The sequence below is a fragment of the Lepisosteus platostomus genome, chromosome 6 (genome assembly GCF_059453375.1).
Source record: "Lepisosteus platostomus isolate fLepPlt1 chromosome 6, fLepPlt1.hap1, whole genome shotgun sequence".
In the NCBI taxonomy this organism is placed as follows: domain Eukaryota; kingdom Metazoa; phylum Chordata; class Actinopteri; order Semionotiformes; family Lepisosteidae; genus Lepisosteus; species Lepisosteus platostomus.
The window spans coordinates 48,997,652-49,010,152 of NC_142616.1; the positions used below are offsets into that span (position 1 = coordinate 48,997,652).

The window sequence follows — 12,501 nt, forward strand, 5'->3', positions numbered from 1 at the left end:
TCCCCCTGCCCTTGTCACATTCTCCCCATAAACCAATCCAGCAACGGAACCAGAGAACTCCACACAACTCAAAAACATTTCAAACTGCTCAACTTAACAAAACTACAGGATCTAAGCTAACATTAATTTTCCTCATCGTGTGGTAATAAACCAGCACTGTACTGAGTAATGCTGTTTTTGTAATATTACTTTATACAACTTAAATTCTATAAATGGAAAAAGATTGACCTTCAGTATTGAACAGAATTTTGATCCAGGTGTTTTCTAGCAACAGCCCAGATTCTTCCCATAAATGAGTATTTTTAAAATGTGTGCTAAAATGCAGCACCTGCACCAAAAAGTAATGCATTATCCCATGCGCATTCTGAATGGCTAGATCTGTACATGATGCCAGCTTGTTGTTTGCAAGTGACTGCTTGCTTCTGCCTTATGTGTACCAGCCACCAGAGCTGGCAGTACTGGGAATTAGCACATGGGTGGTGGTTGAATTCTTTATTTAATCCTTAGTCTGAACAGTTAAAGGCAACCAAGAATTGTGCATCACTTAAAATATTAGGCTTTACTAATTGAAATGTCGCTTTAGAATTATCTGATCTGATTTAATGTTAGGACATTTTACAGCCCTGTCACCTTGTACAGAAAAAAAGAAAAACTTTGACACACAAAACTAACTTTGAAATATTTTAAAAAGACTTATTATCATAACACAAAGAGCTCGCTCCCATACAAAAGTAAACATTTAGAGCAGTAGTCTAATTGGTATTAGACTGCGGTCAGCTCAGAGTTCAATAAAACACCACAGCTTGTTGTTAAAGAAGTGATACATCCATATGAAGTAAGTGGATACACCATTTACATAAGAGTTAACATAATAATCAGCCCCAGGGATTCTGCAATGACTTTAAGTCTACTTTTAATGCCTGTGCTGATAAGGTAAGTTTAAACAAAATATCAAAAGGGAACAGCCTCATAATTTCCACAGTTTTATCTGAACACGGTTTCATGATTTCATGGAATTAAATACAATCTTGGTTCCTGATGTTATATACTGTATAATTATTATATTGACCTAAAATTATGTCTTATTGTTATTATGATATACTATTAGGTGAACAAATACATATAGTGAAGTTAATAAAAATAGTGGAAAGTGGCCTTCTATAAAAAAAATGTAAAAAATAAAATGTGATGTCAGTAAGTCACATTACACTTGAGTGTAGGGTTATGAAAGTCAATATTACAGTGCATGACAATGACAAAGGGATTTCTTTAGAATGCATCTCTAATAATAATTAAAAATGGCAATATAATTTGGCTCAGCATGGACAATGGAAAAAATAATTACAGGCTTCCTTAAAAGATACCTTTCAAATAAAGAGAAAATGCGAGGGAACCAAAAACTGAGGATAGATTAATTTTGACCTGGCCAGCAATGCATTAATAAAAGCATAAATAAAATACTTAAATGTAGTCACTGACTAGTGAAATGTTCTGATGACCACAATATCACTGTTATTTGAACCTAGAAAAATGTAGAACTGTACTGTACATGTAACCATGTCACAGTTGAGTTCTTGGTGTCTACCTGTGACAAAATGCATCTTTATTATTATAAAACCAAATAATGTGAATAAATCAGGAAATATGCACTTTGAACAAGAATAAAATGTGCAATGAGCATCATGGCACCTGACACTGTTCTCCTGAGGCAGGACTGTCCACTCCTTATGAAGAGTGCTATAGTCTGGCAGGTTTTGTAGACCTCTTTAAAGAACTTAAACCTTAAAGCTGTTTACTGTAAGTATTCCAATCCACCACTACATATTGACATTGGGCAGTTGAGAGCTTAGTTGATATGGAAACCAGTTATGGAATACTTCTGCTCTGCAGGGCTCTGGCATGCCCATTATTCAACATCTTATGTGGTAATGCACTGCTGGGAATGCAATGAGCTACTGGAGTGGGTATAAAATACCACTTGTAACTATAACCTGTTCTGTTTGTCTTAAAGGAACCTGTTTCACTGAGCATTGTGAGACAGTTACCTATACTGTACATTTGAATTCCCCTTAGAGGTCATTACTGCACAAAGATGGGACCTTGTCACTCACAGTTGTGCAAATAATCCTCAAAACTCTCTGTGTTCTGTCCTATTATTGTGTAGGTGCTCACTAAAGCTAAACATGGATGTTGTTCTTGCTGCTGCTGCACAGTGCCAATGTACAGCAACTGTAGTTTATGTTCTTCGGGATTATTCTGCATAAACGGAGTCCAGTGTCTATCATCAGTTGTGGTTTGATACCCACCAGTTTCTGAAGATAAAGAGCACCCAATTAACTTCATTTCAGCCATCCGCAGTGTATTCATGTTTATCAGCTGTGTAACATGCTGGACATCTGCTGGCAACTGACAGATTCTTGGAATTATGTCTGTTGGACCACTAATGGAAATACACAGATCTGAAAAACAAAATTGCACTCCTGTACTATATGAAAACTCCTTAAAATATAGTAAAAATATGATAATTTAACATGTTTAAAAACTTTCACTTGCAAAGAGCTAAGAAAGAATATTAAAATCAAATTTACACTAAAAAGGAGAGGTGACAATTAGTTAGGGGATACAGCCTCTCCCCAAATTACCATTCAAAATGAAATATATCCAAGCCCACACAAAACAAGGTTCTTGATTAGAAATTAGAGATGGATGTGTTTCTCACCACTAATCACTGCAATCTCCATAGAGTTGTAAATGCTAAGAAAAAGCTCACAGCAGATGCTGCTAACTGGTATCGCTGCCAGGATTAGCTGTGGGTTCATATCGGCTTAAATTGTTTGAGATGTATGCTGTCTGTCATATTTTAACAAATTATATATTTTTGTCTTTTTGTATAACTGTCAAATACAAAAAACAGGGTATTTTATCATACTCAGAATCATAAAATCTGTTTTAGACAGATCCAGCTATTCTTGGAATGGATACATCCCAAATCCATGACTCCTCCACGTGCAATACATGAAGCACTGTTCCATGTGCTGCGAGGACCACTGGAATGAATTCCTTGGCCACAGAATTTAAAATCATATTTTACACAGTTTAGGGCTTACATTTTATGATGGTGGAATACTATAAAAAATTATATTTGAGAAATTACACAAAATAAGAATGTGAAGCTCAAACGTTTTTAATCAAAACCCCCAAAATCAACTTCATCAAACATAAAGCTACATAAATTCTTATGTAACTTAATTCTTAAGTTAAGGAAAATGCTCAAAAGAGGTGACACAACATTAGTCAAGTTTCAGCGCAAAAAATAACAGATTAATCTTTAGAAGACTTTGTTAAAAGTTTTTTTAAATTTTGTTTTACGTATTGCAGGGTTCCTAAGGTCATGGAAATCCTGGAAAAGTTATGGAAAACGAAATTTCATTTTACAGACATGGAAAAGTTTTGAAAAATGATAAAATATCCATTAAGTTTTGGAAAAGTCATGGAATGTTTTTTAATTGACCCAAAATTATCATGGCTGTATTATGTAATTGTGTTCATAAGTTAGCAAACTTTTAAAAAGAGGCTGCAGCGTTGTTGTTGCTAACATTACACCTTATAATGTCAAGTCAGACCCTCTCACGGGAATTTTACAGTGAGCCATAAGATAATCTAGCACCCATGTCAAAATGCCGGGTAAATGTGTTTTCAGTGACCCCTGGTTAGCAGATGAAAATTACAAGGTATGGCTCCAAAATGATGAAGACCCAGGACATGCTAGATGTAAATTATGCAGCAAAAGAAGTTTTGGAATTTTGTTGGTAAAAATGAGTGGGAACCCTGGTATTTTGTCAGAAGTTGTTTTATTACATACCTTCATCATCCAAAAGGCCTTGTGGCTGTAATTTCATTGTGAAGATCTTTCTCAGCCTACAGGTTGCTGAGATAATTATTCCGTCTAAAGACAGAAACGCAGCTCCTTTGAATATCTCACTGGTAAATGAAACAAGGTCGATACACACGTTACACCACTGTAAATGGCAAAAGAGAAATAAACAAATTAATTACTAATCATTTACAGGAGCAATTAAAATAATGTAGTTCACAAATGCCACTGAATGAGTCTTGTGGACACTTCTATTGACTCTTCTATTAAATTTTGATGGAAACATTGTTGCCAATGAAAAAAATAAAGAAATGAGCAATGCATGAGCCCCTCCCTCATTTGTATATTTAAATAGTTGATATTCTCTTCATCCTTTCAGATTTTGGACATTGTTGTCATTAAAAAGAGTAATTAGACCTGATTTAGAAGAAAACTATGTTAAATCTATGATATCTGCTGTACATCTATACCAAGAAAACAATAGTGTATATATTTATATTTGGTTTAAGTGATGCCACAACATTTAATTAAACACAAATAATATTTAATTTTCTGACACAGATGCACAGTGTAATCTAGGCAACTACTATCTTTAATATTTTGACTGGTGACATGTACAAGAAAACGTGACGTACTGTATTTGGACCCAGTGAACTTTCTGATTTTTAAATCATAGCTAATGAAAGCCACAAAGAGCCATCATTATTTTGTTCTGATTTTGCACTAGTGCTTATATTAATGTCAAAGCTTTCTAAAGTAAAACAAAAGGTTTCATGCGGTATTTTTGAGTCACTGGTTTGAGTATTTTAATGTAAGTGTGCACTGTGTTCCATTTAAATACTAAGGAACAATCACCTCTGCAGCAATTTAATTTCTGAGAGAGCAATTATTTTAAATTACCCCATTTGGCAAAACAAATAAAAACCCCAAAATCTCAAAAAGGGTGCATAAGACTGAAACCGAGTATTAGGCTATATAATGAACCTGAGAATAACACTTTTACTTATGTGTCTAATATAATTATATAGTTTTGTAATTTGTATGACAAATGAACAAGTGTTAAAAACTGTAGGAAATACAATTATTTTTATCTTTTCCAATACAACCATACATACATATATTATAGGCTGATTAATAAATGTGTCTGAGAGAAATTGAAGAGAGTACTTTGCTATTGTTTTTGTGTAAGTCCTGTACAGGAAACAGTGATAATATGCCATAAAGTTTAAGAAACTAATTATACTAAACATTGAAATAAACTTTATTTTGGATAATGGTTTGGCATTATTATGATTAATTAATCATTCATGACAGCCTATGATACTGTACACTTCAATGGTTGTAACTGTTGCAAAAGCACTAAATCATCTCTATAATGAAAGAGCTGTTTAGACATAGTTGATGTGGTTATTTAACCCGTTGAATCTCAAGGCAGTTGAATATTAAGTAATATAAACAGAAATGAAGCAATATTTCCCGCTTTTCAAGAGAACAACATCTTTGTACCATCAGTATTTTGGATCAACGCTTCAGATGAACTCTCCAGCAATAGAGCCTCTTTAAGAATAAATCAAAGTTTTGACTGAAGTCAGAAAGGTGGGTGCAGATGTGCAGAACAATAGGCTAATTGTGTACAACAAATTGATCGCCAAACTGACTGCACAACACAGTTCTCTGACATCGCTTGCTGCACCTCCCATGGACTCATCCTGACAAGATCATATTTCAGCATGTCAGCACATGTCCTAATGTTGCTTATGTAACAAACCTCTTGTGAGATTAGAATGTACTGTACTGTATGTGTAATCCACAGTTATTTTGACTTGAACCACACTGAATATTTGTGGAATGATCTGGGATAACATTTGACGTTTAGGATTTAAAGACCAGTGAAGAGGCATAAGGTTCCCCAGGCTCTATGAAAGGAAAGTTCCATTAGATGACATCTGCAACCTGGTGCTTTTCTCACAAATGAACAGTTTGCATTGCTTCCAACATGCTACTAGTGTGTAACTTTCAGTTAAACACCTGTTGATCCACCCTGCTGACTGAAAAATGTTGTAATTAAAAATTACATTACCTGTTAGAGAAAACAACTGATGCAAATTGTTGGTTTAAAGGCCAGGTGACTTGAAACAATCTTTAGGACCTTCTGATCATCAGTATACCAGATTTACAAATATACATCAAGGTAGCTGAATTTTATTTATCTAATCTCTAGGGTTCAAGTTATGTGCTTTTCTTACCTTCCAGTGCAGAACACCTTACACCACTCACATTTTTAAATAATATTAGATCTATTAAATATCTGGGTGTTGTTTTTCATCTTATAAGAACAGAAAAACAGAAACCAAGCAGGCAATTCAGATAAATTCTTCTTTCAGCCTGTTTGATAGTTTATATCTAATTAATGCAAACATCTCATCTAGCCTTTTCCTGAAAAAAGCCAAGGTATTGGCATCACAATGGCTATATATCTTCTTCCATACTCCCACAACTTGTTGTGTAAAGCCTCTTGTTAACAGTTATAAATGCATTTTCACATAGTTTCCACTAGTGCCATCCAGTTCATGTTTCACTGCTCATTCTAAAGACATGTTCTGGGTTTGCTTTATCAGTGACCTTCAAGATTGTGAATAATAGTATCCAGTTACCTTGTAATATTTCATGACTAAACACATCCCGTTCCTTCAAGTTCAAGTTTAACCTTTATTGCCATTTGCACGAACAGTGCATTGGAAATCTTAAACGGTTTCTCTCAGTCAGAAAACATAAAAACAAAAAGGGTAAACACACAGACTATGTGCAGGACACTATATACACAAAACTTTAAAAAGACTATACACAAGCTGTACACACTATTATGCCAAAAATAAATCATATTAAAAGAATGGCTCCTAAGTTACACATGATAAAAGACATTGTGCATATGGAGCTGAGGAAGATATGGGCCTCCAATATGTTATGCTAGTCTGCATGTCCTTGGCAATCAGGTTCACTGTCCTTGGGAAGAAACTGGTCATAAACCTGTTCCCTCAGGTCTTAATGCTCTCTGACCTATGACACCGAAGGTTATGCTTAGTGTCTCGCCAGGTAAACAGACTTTGGCTAGGGTGGGGTAGGTGTTTGAGGATAGCTTGAGCCTTGCTCCTGCAGCGGGCTGTATCGAGATCCTCCAACGAAGGAAGTTCTGTTCCAATAATGCGTTTAGCTGTTCTAATCACTCTCTGGAGGATGCATTTGTCCTTCTAGTTAGCACTGCCGAACTACAATTTAATACCTCCAGTCAAAATGCTCTCAATGGCACCATGGTAGAAACTAACCAGTGCTTTTTTGTGGATGCCACTCCTTTGTAGGCACCTCAGAAAGTACAGACGCTGCTGGGCTTTTTTCACAATTGCACTAGTTTGCTCTGCCCAGCTCAGCGTATTGGCAATATGTAGGCCAAAAAACTTGATGGAGTTGACTTGTTCAATTTCAGTACCATCAAAGTAAACTGATTGGTGGGGATTGATGTTTTGCCTGAAATCCAAGATAAATCCTTTTGTCTTAGAAGCATTAAGAACAAGGTCATTATCCTTACCATAATTGGTCATGTCTCTAATTAGCTACCTGTAAGTAGTTTCATCATCATGTTGAATAAGGCCAAGCACTGTTGTATCTTCCACAAATTTGTATATTATGTTAATGTCATAGGTGGAATTACAGTCGTGTGTGTATAATGAAAAACGTTTTGGGCTTAGGCAACAGACCTGGGGTGCTCATGTGCTTAAGGTAATTGGGGAAGAGGTATTTCCACCTATTTTCACTATTTGTGGTCTATTTGTCAAAAAGTCCAGTATCCAATCGCATAGAATATTCGGCAGGACAAGCCCAGTGAGTTCCAAAACAAGCTTGGTGGGCCTTTTGGTGTTAAAAGCTGAGCTACACTATAGTCTAAAAACAACATACAAATGTAGGTGTTGTGTTTTTCCAGGTGCTGGAGAGCAATGTGTAAAACAAGAACTACTGCATCGTCCACAGATCTATCTGGACGATATGCAAACTGCAGAGGGTCCAGTGTATCAGGGATATTATAGTTGATAAATCTCAAGACTAGTTTCTCCAGGCATTTCATAGCTACAGAAGTAAGGGCTATGGCACGGTAGTCGTTTAGACAAGTCACCCTAGATCTTTTAGGGATTGAAGAGATGATAGAACTTTAACAACAACATGGAACAATAGCCTGTGACAATGAGGTATTAAATGTGTCTGTGTAGACATCAGCCAATTGCATGGCACAGGCCTTCAGAACTCTGGGGGGGACTCCATCGGGTCCAGCAGCTGTAGGAGGTTATCTGTTGTAGTGCTCTACATACCTCTGATCTGGTAACCTGATAGACAAATTAATTCTGTTTAACCTGGGTTTTGACGGCAATGTCGTTATTCTTACCATCAAAACATGCATACAAGTTATTGAGGTAATCTGGAAGGGTTGTGTTAGTGCAAACGACATTAGTCTTCTTCCCTTTATAATTTGTGATAGCCTGGATCCCTTTCCATAGTCTATATGTATTATCAGAATACTGTAAGTCAACCTTGTTCATATAAGCCCTCTTTGACTCCTTGACAGATCTTTCAAGTGCATAACGAGTTATCTTATATAACATGTTGTCCCCAGACTTAAAAGCAATGTCTGCCAGTAAAAGATTTCTTCTTAAACCCTGGAATATATCTGGTTGCTCTTTCCAGTGCATTATGCTGTACAGTTTTAAGATGACATTCCTCAATTTAAATTTTACAATTCTAACTATATATTTTAGCATTTTATTGTCTTTTTTAAATGCATCACCTAGTTTGAGCATTCACCTATATATTTCTTTTTTTCCAAAACTGTGCATGTAGTATACTGTAAGTCAGACTTATTGGTTTATAATTATTTGGATCAATGTTGTCACACTTCTTATGGGTGGGCACTTAATTAGCAATTTTACAATCCATGGGAAATATCCCTGAATAGAGTGACGGCTGGAAGAGTTGCATCAATGACTTCTATTGTACCTAAATGCTAAGAGTATTAAAAACAAATTACATGAAATAAAAGCTAAGCCACATTAAAAAGCAATTATGATGTTATTAGAAAACATGACTAACCAAAAATGACAGAGATGAATTTAACATTAGATTGATACACATTGTTCTGGAGAGACAGAAAAGATAGAAGGGGGGGTGTAGCTTCCTGTATCAAAGGACTCTGTATATGCTGTATCAAAAAGATTATTTAACTGAAGTTATAGGAAACAAATCTACAGTATGTGCCATACTGTATTAAAAAATGTATACTGTTAGGAGGTTGCTATAAGCCATATAAACTATAGAATTTCTGTGCAAAATAAGTTTTTATATGAGGTTTTAACTTTTCTAAAATATACTGGGAAAAACTGAAATGTTAGATATAGTTAATGAGTACTTTTGAGTAAAGATGGAGTAAGAAAAAAAGAAGCAAGAGAATCATTGGATTAATGCGCTCATAATATATCATTTGAAGTAAATTTTGAAACTGTATAGCCCAAAGTAAGTGTTCACAATTTTAGAAAGCAGAATTTAAAGGAACTAGATAGTACTTAAGAGAAGTAGAATGGAAAAATATTAAATCAGTCAAGCATTGATGGCACATTTAAACAGATTGTGCTTGAAGCACAGAACAGGTTTACCCTAACAGTTAATCTAAAGCTAAAGAAACTATCCTGACTAGTTCAATTAGAAAATGTAGAAAGGAAAAGCTCTTCATAAAACAACAAAAAAATGTATTGAAAAAAAACAGTATTGAGTTAAAAAAGGAGTCCAAGTGTCAAGAGAAAAGAATATTGTAACATCGGCTACAATAATAATAATAATTGCTTACACTTATATAGCGCTTTTCTGGACACTCCACTCAAAGTGCTTTACAAGTAATGGGGACTCCCCTCCACCACCACCAATGTGCAGCATCCACCTGGATGATGCGACAGCAGCCATAGTGCGCCAGAACGCTCACCACACATCAGCTATCAGTGGGGAGGAGAGCAGAGTAATGTAGCCAATTCATAGATGGGGATTATTAGGAGGCCATGATTGGTAAGGGCCAATGGGAAATTTGGCCAGGACGCCAGGGTTTAACCCCTACTCTTTTCGAGAAACGCCCTGGGATTTTTAATGACCACAGAGAGTCAGGAACTCGGTTTTACGTCTCATCCGAAGGACGGCGCCTGTTTACAGTACAGTGTCCCCGTCACTATACTGGGGCATTAGGACCCACATGGGGTGAGCACCCCCTGCTGGCCCCACTAACACCTCTTCCAGCAGCAACCTTAGTTTTTCCCAGGAGGTCTCTCATCCAGGTACTGACCAGGCTCACACCTACTTAGCTTCAGTGGGTTGTGAGTTGCAGGGTGATATGGCTGCTGGCTGATTTAAAAGATAATAAAAAGATCTGTCAGCGTAACAACAGCAAAATAAACATTAAAGATGAAGTTAAGTATACATTGGATCATAATGGGAAACTTCTAAACAGTTAAAATGAAATGGCTGATGTACAAGCATTTTATTCAGGTGTTCACTAAGGAAGAAGTCTAAATATGCCTGAGGCAACTAAAGGACAAAGTTCAGTATTAAGTATTATTAGCACAGTAGAAAGGAATTGTTTTGGGAATTAGAAGCACTAAAGATGAATTAATCTAATGTGCCTGAAGGCTTCTTACAAATTGTACTCAAGGAAACAAGAGATGTTATGTACAGATGCAGCCACCTGCAGTAGGTATACCGTGGCAGGCACTATGGTGTCACAAAGTGCAAAACATCGTCACTTTTTTTTTAAAATAATCAATTGCAGGATCTGGTGCAATAATCTGCACTACTTTATAAAAGTCACAGCTGGCACAGTGAATCCTTAAAGTAGCACAGCTGCATGGTTAAACAAATTGGTACATGTTTATTAAACCATTAGTGCTTTCCTGTGTTAATCATATTGTATAAATGCTAGTGACAATTTAATTAAATACAATATTTAAATTGTTGAGATAGGATGTGTTACCACACTTCTACCAAAACTCCAAATGAGACTTGTGACAATACTGCATTATTATAATTATTGTATTATTATTGTATTAGCATACTGTCGCATACTGTAAACTTTTTTAGCTGATACATCTGCACTATTTAGATCAAAAGATTAAAATTGTTAATACTGCAATTTTATTTTATATTGCTGAGGTACTGCTATAAAAAAATTACTATAATTTTATGGATTATTTGCAAAACACTGTAGTTAATATAGAGTACAACTTGGAAATTTGTGAACATTCATGGAATGTGTGACTTATAATGTGTCTTTATGAATATTTTTGTTGGTCTTGCGGTGTTTCATATGCATCACTTTTCAGTATAATACGTCTGATGTGAAATGGGTGTGTCTTGCACCTTAATCTGGTTGCATCATCTCCTTGCAGTGGACACTGAAAGTCAACCATACGAGTCAAGGCATAGGTTTTCTTCACATAAGATGGGAACTTGAAAGAGTACAACAAAGGTTGTGTGCATCTCTTTTTCTTTTTCATTACATAAAAGTCAATTTGATAATATGGAAACTTGAATAAAAACATTGCATTCGCAACAGACAATATAGTGTGTGTGCATAGACAAATTATGTGCCCATGTGAGTAGAAGAAAATACGATTTCCACTGTACATGAATATTTTTAAATGGGGATATAGATTAGATAAATGAATTGGATATGACAAGTGTTCAGTTTAAAAAAAATGAACATTAGGAAACAACAGCTGCCTTACATTATAAAATTGTAGTTAGGCTATTTATTATGGTTACGTAATGTATAAAATTTGTTATATATTCAAGTATTATGATTACTGGACTAAGAAAGAAAAAACAAATTAAATGAAGATACCATTTCAGTTCTTGCATTGGTTTCTTATCAGGTTTTGTGTCGACTTCAAAATCCTCATGCTATAAGGCTCTACATGGCTTGGCACCTCAGTACCAGTTTGACTTACTATCATCCTACTCCACACCTTGCAACCATACTATTGGTGGCAGGGCCTTCTCCTACTAAGCTCTAAAGCTCTTGAATTCAGTTCCTGAGGATATCAGAGTCACCTTTCCCAACCACTTTCAAATCAAGAGTCAAAATCTTCTTTAGAAGGGATTTAATTAAACAGTTTCTGTGTCTGCCCCTTTGCTGTCCTACTGTATTACAAACCCCTATTGCAATTAAGTAATTCTACTCATTCTTCTCATTGATAACTTTCCTTTCTTTGCTGTTCACCTTGTTTTTGAAAGATTAGGGCTACTAGGGCAATAGGATCTTATGCAGGACTCAAGACAAGAGAAAGACACTAAGCAGATACGCTAGGCAAAAACGAAAACCAGGAGGCAGGTGAGTAGGTCGGAACACCGAGAGACAAGGAGGAAGCAGCAATCCAAATCACAAGGCGAAACCGAAAACGAGAAGCAGGCTAGGAGATCGAAAACCGGAGAAAAGCAAGAGATAAACGCGCACTAGGGAGCTCGAAGACAATCCGCAATAGTGAGTGGGGAAGTGAGGAAAAAGGAGAACTAAAATAGACACGGGAGAGAAAGGTGATTGGCGTTTA

The 12,501-nt window shown here is 35.9% G+C and overlaps 1 protein-coding gene across 1 annotated transcript in view; it reads right to left on the reverse strand.

The window, feature by feature from the left end:
- cfap20dc (CFAP20 domain containing) overlaps positions 1-12,501 on the reverse strand; it is a 163,118-nt gene that overhangs the window by 106,472 nt on the left and 44,145 nt on the right. Inside the window, exons 7-8 of the mRNA XM_088636177.1 lie at positions 3,863-4,019; positions 2,307-2,459 (exon numbers count right to left, since the gene is read on the reverse strand). Coding sequence (XP_088492303.1) covers positions 2,307-2,459; positions 3,863-4,019 — 310 coding nt within the window. The remainder of the gene's footprint in view (positions 1-2,306; positions 2,460-3,862; positions 4,020-12,501) is intronic.